General features: G+C 29.9%; 1 protein-coding gene across 2 annotated transcripts in view; it reads right to left on the reverse strand.

The window, feature by feature from the left end:
* Nucleotides 1–15,349, reverse strand: part of LOC107451127 (caskin-2) — a 351,713-nt gene that overhangs the window by 319,210 nt on the left and 17,154 nt on the right. The window contains exon 1 of one of the 2 annotated variants that reach the window (XM_087151724.1): nt 12,686–12,848. The exons of the other annotated variant lie outside the window; for it this stretch is intronic. Within the exon in view, the coding sequence (XP_087007850.1) occupies nt 12,686–12,833 (148 nt within the window). The 5' untranslated portion in view covers nt 12,834–12,848. Of the gene's footprint in view, nt 1–12,685; nt 12,849–15,349 lie in introns of those variants that run through there. 2 annotated transcript variants of the gene reach the window in all.

Consider the following 15,349-nt stretch of genomic DNA (forward strand, 5'->3'; position numbering starts at 1 on the left):
CTCTATCTCCTAAGCCAAAACTGTGTAATTTTTTATATTTCATAGCCGTCATCGAAAAGCCTACTAAATTTTGAGTTTACGACCAATCCAGAAGACAAGGGGTCAAGTTTTGAGAGAAATTTGCTTCGTGGAGGGATTTTTGATGGAACTAACCAGTCTTTGCGTCACATGGAGAGGAAAATCATGAAAATCTCTCACAGGTAGCTTAACGGGAAGTTTGCACTACTCCATGATCCTTCTACCATGGAGGATAATTTACGTCAGCAGTGTAGTGGATGCGAGCCGGGTGTAGAATTCGTATCAACCAGCCATCGCTGGGATTAGAACCCGGAGCATATCATTGGGAAGCAAGTGCAAAATTAGAAAATTGTGTAATTGAAAATAATCAAGACACTTTATTTACCAACCCATCAAAGTTTTCCTAATTATTTAATTACGAAAAATTCTATAGTTCAATTTTAACTCTCACTTAACTTTCGTGAAAGCGCCGCAGCAATAACAATTTATGCAAGGAACAACTAAAAAGGACATTTTTAAAAGCAAACAAGACGAACAACGTTTCTAAAGTAAAGCATTTCTTTCTCCTCGAGGGTTTAAACCCTATCTTAATTTGTTTCGAGCTCATAATAAAATTCTCAAATTTCCCTCTTTACCCTAATATGCAAACAAGTTTAAAGAAACGGAGTTTGCCCTCGACATAGACACACAACTCATTAAAAGTGAAGACTGTGACTCAAATTTAAACAATTTTTGAATCACGCCACGAGCACCAAGAAACCTTATTTAAAACTAAGTTAAAAAAGAAAAACCGCGTGACACCCTACTTAGCATTGTTTTAGAAAGTAAATTTAATTGCTGCAGTTTAGTATAGCTTAAAGTTACATCAGAAATATAAAAGCGCAGTTCGAAATTTTAATAAAGTTTTAAGAGAGGCGCTGTTTCAATATTTTTTATTATTATTTTCTATATTACTTAAAACGGATAATTAGATTTTTCCATCTCTTTGAGGAAAATTTGCATTATTCGATAACTTTTAGAAACGACGCATTTTATATTAACAAGACACTGTGTGTTGCCGAAATTCTAGCGGGGGAAATTTATTCCAGATTTAAAGGAACATTTAAGTCAAAAGTATCTATTGCTTGAATCATTTTAAAAAGAATATTACTGCTTATTATTTACTAGCGAGTGCTGAAAATATTATGACCCTCACAAAAGTCAAATAAATAAATATATAAAGTCCATAAAGTGATTTAAGCAACCGTTACTCGTGATCATTACAAGATGTAGTTCGTATCTCGTTAGTGGCATAGTTCTACTTTCTATAACTTGACAATTCATAGATTTGAGATTTATTGCAGATGACATTATCGCTGGTTGTTTACGTTATTTTTTTACAAATTCAAAATTCTTTCAACTAAGTTCGTATATTGTTTTCTGTAATTGTAATATATGACTCAGTTCAATTGTCTTCTGAGTTGTTGTTAAAATCACAAGATGGATGGCCAATCTACAGCTTAAATCAATCAATTAGAAAAAAATTGCTCCCAATTTTTATACATCTTTTAAAACTAATAATCTCAATATTTCAAAATTGACTGACATACATCTTTAGAAGCATGGTTTAAAGCAGGGGTCCCCAACCTTTTTATACCGAAGAGCAAATACCAGAATATCGGTCGAATGGCGGGCACCATTTATTTTTTCAAGATAAATTTATAGTTGATAACATAGGTAATAATCCAAACTACTTATAATGCACAAAAATTTAATTTTAAAAATTAATTTGACACAGGAATATAATTAGTATTAGTATCTCTTGGTTCTAAAAATATTAGATTTTTGGCTACAAGGTAATTTTTTATTTCTTCAACTAAATGCAAAAATCTATCAAGTACTTTGACTTTACTGAGATAGTGTACTTATGTATTCGCATAGCATAAAATTTGCATGGCATTTTATGGTTGGGCACAAGCAGTGGGCGCACCTAGACCGATCGATGGGCGCCATGGTGCCAGCGGGCATAGGGTTGGGGACCCCTGGTTTAAAGGATAACAAGTAGTTTAGACAAACATTTTAAGTAACTCACGATCAAAAACTACAAGCCTGAATGGCACACACTTTAAGAACCTTATGGTTTTAAAACTACAAGCTTGTTTGCTATATACGTTCAGAAACTTGTCTTAAAACTGCAAGTTTGTTTGAACTATATCTTCAAAAACTTTAGATCGTAAAACTAAATGTTAGTCTACTATAGAACAACAAGTTGGTCTTACAATTATTGAAAAAAATTTGAAAGACATTTTAAGTAACTTATTATCAAAAACTACAAGCTTGAAAGGCACACACTTTAAGAACCTTATGGTTTTAAAACGACAAGCTTGTTTGCTATATACGTTCAGAAACTTGTCTTAAAACTGCAAGCTTGTTCGAACTATACCTTCAAAAACTTTAGATCGTAAAACTAAACGTTAGTCTAACATACAACAACAAGTTGGCCTTACAATTATTGAAAAAAATTAGAAAAACATTTTAAGTAACTTACGATCAAAAACTACAAGCTTGAATAGCACACACTTTAAGAACCTTATGGTTTTAAAACTACAAGCTTGTTTGCTATACACGTTCAGAAACTTGTCTTAAAACTGCAAGCTTGTTTGAACTATATCTTCAAAAACTTATGATCGTAAAACTAAATGTTAGTCTAACATAGAACAACAAGTTGGCCTTACAATTATTGAAAAAAATTAGAAAAACATTTTAAGTAACTTATTATCAAAAACTACAAGCTTGAATGGCACACACTTTAAGAACCTTATGGTTTTAAAACTACGAGCTTGTTTGCTATACACGTTCAGAAACTTGTCTTAAAACTGCAAGCTTGTTTGAACTATGTCTTCAAAAACTTTAGATCGTAAAACTAGATGTTAGTCTAACATAGAACAACAAGTTGGCCTTACAATTATTGAAAAAAATTAGAAAAACAATTTAAGTAACTTACGATCAAAAACTACAAGCTTGAATTGCACACACTTTAAGAACCTTATGGTTTTAAAACTACAAGCTTGTTTGCCATACACGTTCAGAAACGTCTTAAAACTGCAAGCTTGTTTGAACTATATCTTCAAAAACTTAAGATCGTAAAACTAAATGTTAGTCTAACATACAACAACAAGTTGGCCTTACAATTATTGAAAAAAATTACAATTTCTCCGAATACCTCGAACCCCGGAGTACGATAATAATGCACTCATACTGTAACGCATCTTTTGAAAGAAGGAAGAAAAAAAAATATGCAATGTATATATGACCATGACCGATAACGCATGCAACATCAAATACAAAAAACATACGCGATGCCACTCTTAATATTAGCACATCCCCTCGAGCATATTCGCCAATGGGCAGTGGGGAGCAATCGAGCAAGAAGATCGCCCTCGAATTCCATTTGGAAAGAAAACCCAAAGAGAGAAAGGCCTCGTAACCCTTTTTTTTTCTTTACGCCAGTTGAACATTCAGCGCCATTACATGAATGGCAAGGCAGGAATCGGAAGGAAAAAAAGAAAGAAAAGCAACTTGCTTTACGCAAAGTGCCAAGAAAAGAAAAACACACTGCAGGGTCTCTCACCAACCAGATGGAAATCCCAGAAGTTCTAAGTTTCCAATGTATGGGACCCGATGCTATTTTATTCTGTGACATAGAATAATGCCATTGGAGGTAATGATCCTAAAGCGAGATTTTGGCTGGAACGTTTTGTGATGTTTATTTCTTGGCGATATTTGGAATTTTGGGCACGGTTTTGATGGTGAATGCGTCCCATGAGATTTATTTTTTGTCTGGGAGTGGGACGGATTTTCTTTTAACCGTTAAAATAAGGTTAGTTTTTATTCATGACGTAAGCGAAGCATTTGGAAATTAATTTTATTAAAAGAAATGTAATATCGCTGACATTGAGTTGGAGCTTTGGCTTCGTTTGAAGGAATTGGCGTACTTTTTATTTACGAATAAATTTCTGTTCTTCGTGATTGAGAAAAGAATAGAATAATGCCATTGATTAATGCCATAGAATAATGCCATTGGAGGTAATGATCCTAAAGCGAGATTTTGGCTGGAACGTTTTGTGATGTTTATTTCTTGGCGATATTTGGAATTTTGGGCACGGTTTTGATGGTGAATGCGTCCCATGAGATTTATGTTTTGTCTGGGAGTGGGACGGATTTTTTTTAAACCGTTAAAATAAGGTTAGTTTTTATTCATGACGTATAAGAAAAGCGAAGCATTTGAAATTAATTTTATTAAAAGAAATTTAATATCTCTGACATTGAGTTGGAGCTTTGGCTTCGTTTGAACGAATTGGCGTACTTTTAATTTACGAATAAATTTCTGCTCTTCGTGATTGAGAAAAACAAAGTTTAAAATCATAATTAAATAAATTATGATTTAAAACTTCGTTAAAAACCTAATTAAATAATAGTTTAAATTTATTGAAATCTATAGGCGTTTGTATCACCAAAAAGAAAATGCTAAATAAAATTTATAATGTGGTTTTAATAGTAAGAATGTGCTTGATATAATTGAATGAGTACAATAGAGATATTTATGTGGTTAACGTTAGCATGCATGCAACTTTTGATAGAGGAATGCTTTTGTTTATAAAACCGAAACTATACTGTGTCCTGAAACGCAGAGCTATAAGCGATAAGCAGACAGCTGGCCGCACTTTACTATACTCAATACTGTGTCCATTTCTGTACTTTTATTTGTGCTTTACTCAGACTATTTTGCTTTATTCCTTTTATGGATAAGATAAACTAGTTCTGTACTAGCTGCTAAGCATGAAATGAGTATACTTTTTTGAAAATACTTAATTCTTTTTAATCATAAAAAATACACAAAAAAAAAACAATGTAAGGCAGCAAATAAATGTCACGAAATGCGGTAAAATCATTAACCTTTGCCACTTTAAAATGCCATCAAATAAATAATAGTAATACAACAATTTAAAAAAATAATTTATTTATGCTTGTATTTTTCATTTTCAAAAGAACGCTCTCTAAATTTCGAGGTAAACGAATGATCCTTAAATTTCAGTGACGATGATAGTTAGGATTTTTCCCCCCACATAAAAAACTAATCTCATAAATGATAGGAAAAATAGAATTCAATGTGGTATATAACCGTCATAAGTAGTAAAAAAAAAATATTCAAAGAGATAAAAGGGAAAAAACATCAGTATTCGAAATGGTACACAACTATCATAAAGGGCAATAAAACAGTATTCAAAGTAGTATATAACCATCAACAATAAGTAAAAAAAAAAAAAAACAGTATTTAAAGTGATGTATAGCTATCATAAATGGTAATAAAATCTATATAATCGTCATAAAAAGCAAAAAGCAAAGTATTTAAAATGGTATATAACCATCATAAATTGTAAAAAAAAAATATTCAAAGTGATATGTGACCATCATAAATGGTGAAAATAGCAATATTCAAACTGGTATATAACTACCATAAATGGTAAACAGTATTCAATATACTATAGAACAAATGGTAAAAAAAAAAACAGTATTCAAAGTGGTATTTAACACTAGATTGACTAAGGAAGTCATTATGACTGCTTTTAATTTCAATTAGAAGAACAATGATGTATATAATGACACAATTTCTTAGAATTTTATGACTTTTTGTACAACATATAATTTTTTTATTGTTAATATTTACTAATAAGTTGTTGTATAACTGTAAATGATATAAAAAATGTTAAAAATTTATTTTGAACAAATTTATTTACGCATCCGCAATCCAGTCATTTTGACTGCTTTTGGGCAATATAATAGGTACATACTAATTTTCAGTCTTTCTAGTGTTAATAATCATAAATGGTAAAAAAACAGTATTCAAAGTGGTATTTAATTATCATAAATGGTAAAAAACAGTATTCAAAGTGGTATATGACCATCATAAATAATAGTATTTAAATATGAACATCATAAATGGTGAAAAACAGTATTCAAAATGGTATATAACCATCATAAATGGTAAAAAAAAATTAATTAATATAACCGTCACAAATGGTGAAAAACAGTATTCAAAGTGGTATATAACCAAACTCCCCTTGAAAAATATGCATGGGATAGGACCAATTCAAACCCATTGACCTGAGTGACCTCTTAAAAAAGAGGGAGATCCTTGAGTCTTCTTCAACCCAAACACAACACCCAACCACTTATCATCCTTTTCCCCCTCCATATTTTGGGATAAGATTTCATGTCCTGGAGCGAAAGAATGAAAAAAAAAAAAAAAAACTCTCTTTTTTGCTCCAGCAAACGAAGAAATAAGAAAAGTTTTCGGGCATTCTTGGTTTGGAAGACTATTTCATATCCAAAACAGGCTAGGCAAATTCGATAAAGCAAAAGGAAATACTTTTATTTTGTGCCAGATAAAACTTTTCCTTTGAAATTTTTTTTTTTATTGTTTTGTTCTGTTTCAAGCCATTTACATAGATTTATTTTTACTTCATAAAGAACATTGCCACGAGCGGTGAAGTTTTTTACGTATGTTTTTGTAAAAAAATCCTAACTGAATTTTTTAAGATTTTCTTTCCAGACATAGAGCTTTAAGATGGTTTAAATTTTCATTGCTCACCGAAGTCAAATGGAGTCTTGCGTCAAGGGAAAAAGGATGGTTTCAATCTTAATTTCTTTTTTTAACAAAGAAATAGAAAAACAGCAACATTAAATGTTTAAAATAATATTCGTCTCATTTTTCTTCTTAATTTGCAATCTAACAGAACAGTTACAAAATTGCTTGCAAGTTGTTGTTGCTCTATTTCGGGAAAGTGTGAAAAAAATCTACGCACTAATTCCTAGATCAATAATTACCGTGGAATACAATTCCAAGGTCCTGTTTTTGCGAATATGTAAAGATAAAATCTTGATTTTATGAGGAAAAAACATTCAATGAATTTTAGTTTCGAAATTATAAACTGAAGACTTTTGGAGATCGTTTTTGATAGGAAGAATTTTGTAAACGGCAAATTTAAAACATAATGGCGAATCTATTATCGATATAAAATACTTTGTGAGGAGAGGGTTTTGACAATAAATTTTTTTTCGAAATATCCGTTCGCAGACCCAAATTTAGCATATAATAATCCCATTAAACGCACATCTATATATGAGTATAATATTAAAAAAATCATTAAAATAAAAAAAAATTATAAACATGAATAACTACTTTCAAACTCAAATTAAATTAATGCATTTTGAAGGCTATTGCTATTATATTATTTTCTTAGCTTCTATACAATAAATAAAATTGCCTTTAAAAATTTTATTTTAAAGATTAGGTCTAATTTTAGATTTTTAAATCTACGCAATATTTGCTGTTTGTTAAGATCGAAATGAACAGATTTTGACGAATTATATTCAGGGGTCTTTCCAGACATTTTGTGAAAGGTCCGTTTTTCGTGAAATTGTGAAAAAATTACTCACATTCTTTCAACCAGGGTCCGCTTTTATGAATTTGTGCAAATAGGGTCCGTTATTGCAAAAAAAAACTTTTTCAATGAGTTTTTAAATTGCAAAGACATACAAGATTATGCTCAACAGTGTAAAATTATAATTAAAAAAATTAAATTTTAAAAAATAAACAACAATTGCTGCTTCTAAATTAGAGATGCAAGATACAAATATTTGGTATTTAGCCTATACTGCTGAACGTAAAATATTCATTTCAGACAAATAATGGAAGAATCGTCTGCCGAAGACAAAACTTAATTCGTTTACATCCATCTTTCTTGTTTTCTGCCCGAGAAAGGGTTTATTCGATTAACAAAATAATAATGAAGATAAACAAATTTGTGAAGGGTCCGATTAAAAGAAAAATCATTTTGTGAAGGGTCCGTTTTTAAGTTAAAATATTTTGTGAAGGGTTCGTTTTTATGAAAAGATATTTTGTGAAGGGTCCGTTAACGGACCCAAATTTCTTCTAAACAGACCCCTGATATTGGTGCAATTGCTTCAAAAAACGTAAAAATTACTTCAATTTAAATTTTTTAAACAAATTGAACTAAATTTGAAAACTTAAAATATATATGACTGTACTGTACTTTATTTACGTCGCACAATGAGCAATATGCGACGGTCTGAGAAACATCCCTGAGGATGATCCAAAGACATGCCATCGCAAATTTTATCCTCTGTAGAGGGGATGTCACCCATGCTTTGGTAGCCCGACGACCTGCGAGCGAAATCGAGTTGTTTGTGGTATAATAAGGACCGATACCGCGCACCCTAGGCCCCTACGCAGGCTGATCAAAGTGATCACCCACCCGCGTACTGACCGCAACCAGTGATGCTTGACATCAGTATTCTTCTGGGAACCGTCTTTTTACGATTAGTCCACTGCGGGACTTAAACTGTCGGAATACGCCGCATTTAAAGTTTATCAAAATCGAAAACTTTACGACACAGTATTGACATTAAGCAGACAGCTAAAGATCAGATAACCTCGCAAATTAAAGATAACTTAAAAACTTTTAGTTGTTTTGTCTTATCTCTTATTTAGAAGAATTTATTAAGCGCGTGATAACCTGGCTTGAAGTCCAGCTTATCATTGTTGAAGGATGAAAAACGTACACTTTGATAAAAATCAAAGACCAAAAACAATCATATTGTCGAAATGTTATTTCAAGATAATGATAAAATATTAATTGAGTGTTTTTTTGTGATCAATTGACGAAAAGGCAGACCAATTATATGAGATCGGAAATTGAATGTGATGCTTTTAGAGTGCAATATAAGATATGATGATGAGATGTGTATGATTGATGGGATATGAGATGTGTTTATAATTAGATAAAAACGTTATTATGTGATGAAAAATGAATGTAGAAAAACACTTAAAAACAATAATAAAAAACAAGCTGGGTGAAAAAATATTTTTGTTGAACATAATATTAAATGCGCAATAAAATTTATTATAATTCTTAAGGCCCAGAGAAAAGTTAAGTTGTTTTAAAATTGAACATTTACATTTTAAAAAATATTCATTAAAATTTACAGTAAAAAGTATCTACATCTGGGCTCTGGTAATTTTTATTGTAAATCCAATCTTTTCCCGTAAAATCACACTGTCTCACAATAGAAAAAGTACCGCTCAATAATTACCGGGATTCGAACCCGGGGGTGCTTGATAACAAAAGCATTAATCCTAACCATCCCGTCACAGAGTGCGAATGGTTATAAAATCGTAAAAAATATATTAAAAAATTCGGTTTAACGTTCGACTGGAAAATGGAAAAGCTACAATGGCCCTCTAGTGGCATTAAACTACTTTCACTCTATAATTCACTGCAAAAGTTGAATCGACTACATTTTAAGGCAATATATACCCAAAAATGTAAGTTTTTTTAAGCGTGTGCATGACTTTCTCGTAGAAGAATTTAAGAAAAAATTAACGATTTTTAAGAGATGATGAAGAGTATCAAAAAATTATCCCATTTGTGCAACTGGTAATTTATTTCCCTTTGTAGACATTTTATGGTTTAAATCACATCAGTTTTATTACATTTTTAAAGGCAGAGAGATTTAAGAAGAAAAAAAACTTTAAAAAAATGAAATATGAAACAATTTGATTGTAAGGGCTTCGACAAAATCCCAACATAAAACAAAAATTATTAAACCGGAAGCTATCTTTAAATTATGGTTCACGGTACTTTAATCGAATTAAATTAAATCTAACTTTAAGGGATACCTAAAAAAATTCTGAGTTATATTTCTTTTCGAACATTCCATGTTCGAAATTCGACAGGAATTCCAATAAAAATGACGCCACCCAGTGCAATCAAAAAGTCATAAAATCAAACGATAATAAAAGGAAAGTAAAAAAGAAAAAAAAATTAAAAGTTACGAATTCAAGAAAAAGAAGGGGGAAGGGGACCAAACGACACCATCAAAAACCTGGCAACGTCTCTCTGATAATAGTCCTTGGAAATGTGCGAATCTTGCAAATCTGGAAGGGAACGAAATCAATAATCAAGACTTGCTCTTCAAGACAGAAATAAGAAATTCCTGAATCCAGGAAAAAGGAGCAATCTCCAGGAAAACGTGCTGCGCTCGTCGACCAGTAAAGCTTTGAAAACGATTTTCTGTAGATTGAGTGGCAATCAAATGCGACGTAATGAAGAAATTCCAATAACAGCAGCGAAATGAAAGTTACATTAAATGACGATATATTGCAAGTTTATTTATTAGATTTTATTTCATAGTTATCCATAACTTTTTTTTCTTCATTTTTATAAACAGATATAAAAAAAAAAACGGCACATAATATAAAGGTCACAGTTATCAAAAATAGACTAATTCATATTTTTTTTAACATTAGTTTTTGTTTGTTACGGCATAAAACATTGCTAAGAAACAATATATACATATCAATAACATCATTAATAGGACTTGTACAAAATATTTTTAAAATTATGTAACAAAGAACTTTCTTTTTTTTAATTTATGCGGAGAGGTTGCGGATGACTAGAAAACAAGTACAACAAAAATAATAAATAAATAAACTTTTTTTTTTTTCCTTGTTTTAATTATAATTTTCCAATTACTAGAATAATTTTTTAATTAATTACCTTATATCCATATTCAGCATAACAGTAATTATTAAAGTTTATTAAAATGAAGCTAGTCCAACAGTTGAACATAAATTTGCCCTTTTTTATAATAATTTTGCCGTAACAGGATACAGCTCTTTCAGTCTACAGAATAGTGCAATCTGTCTCGCTTTTTTAATAGGTTCTGAAAAATATCTCTAAGATTACCTCTTCATTTTAGAATCTAAATAAGTACAGGTTAGAACATCCTTCATCACATTCTTTATAAGCCGCGTACAAACAATATATACAATAGAATCAAAATTCAAAAGTAAGGAGTAGTTAACCGTCGAGTTCAAACCAATAGCAAAAAAAACAGGAATAAGTTTCTAAAAAGATTTTTAGAATTTAAAAAGAATTTGAATAAAAACCGTGAAGTCAAATTAATCTATTTAAAAAAAGCGTGAATATGTGGACAGCTGTAAATTGCGCAGATTCCCGCCTGTTAAACAGTTTTGCGCAAGTTGTAAAGCACTAATCATCAGAGCAATAAAGGGTGCATTTAACACAGCCAACACACCCTTGGAATTCAAATATAAATAAATAATTAAATAAACAACAAAATACAAGCAAACAGAAATTCTATGTTTTGAGTTCGAGACGCGGAACTTAATCTTAAAGTATAAAAGGGTTTAATGAACCATGAAATAAGGATTTACATTCAGAAACGGAGCTAAATGATAAATGAACACGTATTTTACGGTAGAATTAAAACGCATTTATAATATATAACGCCTATATAATTTTAAACTTGGTTTGATATGCAACGATAGCGCCATTTTTCACAAACATATAAAACAAACATTAAATTATAGAGCTAAATTTCAGCTCGTACATAAATAAAAATCCCAGCACGTATTTAAGGAACTGTAAATTGGCTTCTTAAATAGCCACTCCCTTTTTGTAAATAGAAAGGATGAGATGAAAACAAGCTGGGAGCTATGAACTTAAAAAAGCGAGGAAATATATTAAGATTTATTGGCGTGATTTGAATTTAATGAGGCAGCCAAAGAAGCCAACTATGATATGATGTAACCAACTGCCGAAAACCATAACCTTGCAGACGATCCAGAAAGAGAAGCGAACTTGAGATAATCTGAATAGGTTATTTTGTAACCTTGACCCGGATTGTGCACAGAGTGAAATATTTGCATAGTAGTGAATACACTTATTATGGTGGTAATAAGCAATTCACCAGTATAATAAGTTTCAATTTAATAAAAATCATGCACTGGAAAAAAAGAACGTCCACCAGAATTTAATTTAGCACAAAAATGTATTTATTTCATCAAGAAAACTAATTTAAAATAAATTGCGAGCAAAAATAAATAAATAAATTAGGCATGAATTTATTTCGGGGGGGGGGGGAAACATTTCAATTTTGTTAAGTTCAGATCGTAAACTAAAAAACATGATCTCTGGTCTAACAATAAAAAATATAGTGATAAGAGATATCAGAATAATGCCTTAAACTTAAATTAAACAAATTTTCTAAGAGTTTTCTAAGACCACAACTTGATGCATGTGATCATTTTATTTTATAAAAAGCATTGAACAGCCGATTAATATCGAATTTACGACTTTTTCAATATTCAACTCCATAAGTTTGTAAATTTAAAACCAACTCAGAAGACATGGGAACTCTTGGATTTGAGACAAAATCATCAGGGACGAAGGCTCGAAATAAATTAATAATCATAATTTCTAGCACTATTTTCTATTTTGGTACAAATAAATAAAAAACATTTTCAGAGTTTATAACATTTACTACACAAATATTAAAAACGTTTAATGTAAGCAGTATTACACATAACAAAAAGTAATTAACATACATAAACCATGAAGTTAAAGTCATAAATAAAATAAAATTTAGAATCATAAATTGGAAAGTTATACGAATTTTCAAAACAATTTTATAGCAACTACGAATATTCCCAGAAATCATATTAATAAAACATCTTGCGGTGTTGAATAAACATAGAAAATATCGGTTATATTTTAAGAGTCTAAGTTAATATATTTACCAGGAAATAAAACATTCTCAGAATCTTTGAATCCACGAGATCTTTTTCCTAGAAAAATACATACTTTCAAGTTCAAACATTTGTTTGAATTGGATTCTTTTAAATCATATTTTATGATTAAACAGTGTAATAAATAAATGGAATACATAAAAGTGAAGCCTAACGTCAAAATACAAATAATGATTAAGTTCTTTCTTTTGAAATTGACGGCATCAAATATTTACCGCAATTAATATGAACGAACTATGCATTTCCTGTCCTGTATGTGTTTTTGCACTGCAGAGAAACAATGGTGTGTTCGTTAAGATGCATTTATAAAGATTATGCTCAGAATGTATCTCACAAGCTAGATTAATTTCTACAAAGTAACTTTTTAGAAAGATTAGAGTTTCTAATCTTTTATAATAAAAATTTCACAGGACTGGAGACAAATAAAATAAAAGCTTAGTGGATAAAGGTTTCAAGGAAATTGGAGTTAATTAGCCTTAAAGTTTATGCTCTTTGTGTCTTGACGTAATAAACAGTATGCCTTACTCTTAGTGCTTAGAATTTTTGAACAAATAAATTAGTAAATTCGAAATTTTATAAGCATAAATAAATAACTTCCTTAAGTCATATGAGTAGCTTTTCAGAAAGATGAGAATTTCTAAAATCCAGACGAATTTCATAATAAAAATTCCACAGTTAAGATGAAAATAAAATCTTAGTGGATGATAGGTTTCAAATGATAACAATTAGGTATAAAGTTTATACACTGCTCTTTGTATTTGACGAAACAAAAAATTATGCTCAGCCTTTATTTTTTGTATTTTTTAATAAATAAATTAGGAAATTCGAAATTTTATAAGTCCGAATAAATAACTATTCTGTAAATCATGAGATAATTCTTTAAGAAGACGAAAATTTCTAAAATTCTAACGAATCTTTTATGATTAAAATTTCATAGAGAAGAGACAAATGTAATCTTAGTGGATGAAGGTTGCAAGGGGCGTAACAGGAAATCGGAGTAAATTAACTTCTAAGTTAACACATTACTCTTTGTGTTAAGCGAAATAAATAGTATCTTTCATACTTATAATAGTAATAGTATAAATAGTATTTTTAATAAATGAATTAGTAAATTTGAAATTTTATGAGCAGGAACAAATTATTGTACCCTGAATCATGCCTCTAACCTTTTAAAATAATGAAAATTATTAAAATTCAGACGACTTTACAACAAAAATTCGTCAAATAAAATTAGTCAATCAAAATCTTAGTGGATGAAGGTTCCAAGCGGACAACAAGAAATCGGAGTAAATTAGTTTTTAAGTTAATACATTGCTCTTTGTGTTTGATAAAATAGCATATCCCTTGCCTTTATTTATTGAGCGAAAATCTTAGTGTTTTAATATGCAGCCAAAACAGAGACGATCTAAGCTTGTCGTCGATCGTTTAGTGATAATAAATTAGATGCTTCTTTCACTATAAAAACATTCGAAGACTAATTTATTACCTTCATCCAGTAAGATCGCCAAAATCGAATGATTTGGCAAAAATTTTCAAAAATTAAATAAGACTAAAATAAGGTTTTTCCCGAGAAATTTAACTTTTTTTAAAATATTACTTAAAAACCTTCTTTCACTAGTTCTTCAATATACCTAAATACATAATTAACTATAGCATTCAAACAGCTGTAAGTTCTTAGATAATTTTATTTGAGAGTTTTCCTTTAATGACCGTTTTTAAAGTTATTTTTGTCAATCGTATGTTTAAATCTTTCTTCATATAATCTTTTTTTTCTTCTTTTTTTATAAGCGTGAATAAATAATTACTCCGAATGACAAGACATCTTGAGAAAGATAAAGATTCATAACACTCATAAACAATCTTTTAACAACGTTTCCGGGGCCTATAAACTAAAATAAACCATGTAGGAAAAACTTCTTTGATGTCGATCGGTTTTGACACACGCTAAAATGCTGGAATGTTACATCATCTTAAACGCTCTAAGATAGCGGTAATAACACAGTGATTCGAGAGATAATTTTTGACCAGACTACATAAATTTCTGTTATCTGTGATGAATCACGATGACGATTAATAGCCCAAATGTTATTTCACACAATTCATATAATGAGGCTTAGAATAAAACAAGATGGCAATATTTTTAGAAAATGTGTTTTTCGCAAACGATTTTTATTTTGGTTGAAATCGTTTGCTGTAAAATAATATTTTTTATAAAATAATTTATATTAGAAAAACAAGATGGCAATATTTTTAGAAAATGTGTTTTTCGCAAACGATATTTATTTTGGTTGAAATCGTTTGCTGTAAAATAATATTTTTATTTATATTATAAAATAATTTATATTGTAAAAACAAGATGGCAATATTTTTAGAAAATGTGTTTTTCGTATACGATATTTATTTTGGATGAAATCATTTGATGTAAAATAATATTGTAGTTCAATAAATAACATCTATTTTTCGCACTTTCGTAAAATATTCTCCTGTGACCCTTCTGCTATATCCTTCTGCTTAGAAAAAAAAATTCATATACGCGAATAAAAAATTTCAAAAAGTCAATTGTCAGCTTAATTAATTTTCAATGAAAATATAATGATTTAATTCTTGCATAAAAATGATTAATTACCATTTTTAGCAATTTGTACAAACAGCAGG

Source organism: Parasteatoda tepidariorum, chromosome 9, assembly GCF_982258835.1.
Source record: "Parasteatoda tepidariorum strain Cologne lab strain chromosome 9, Ptep-v5.0, whole genome shotgun sequence".
In the NCBI taxonomy this organism is placed as follows: Eukaryota; Metazoa; Arthropoda; class Arachnida; order Araneae; family Theridiidae; genus Parasteatoda; species Parasteatoda tepidariorum.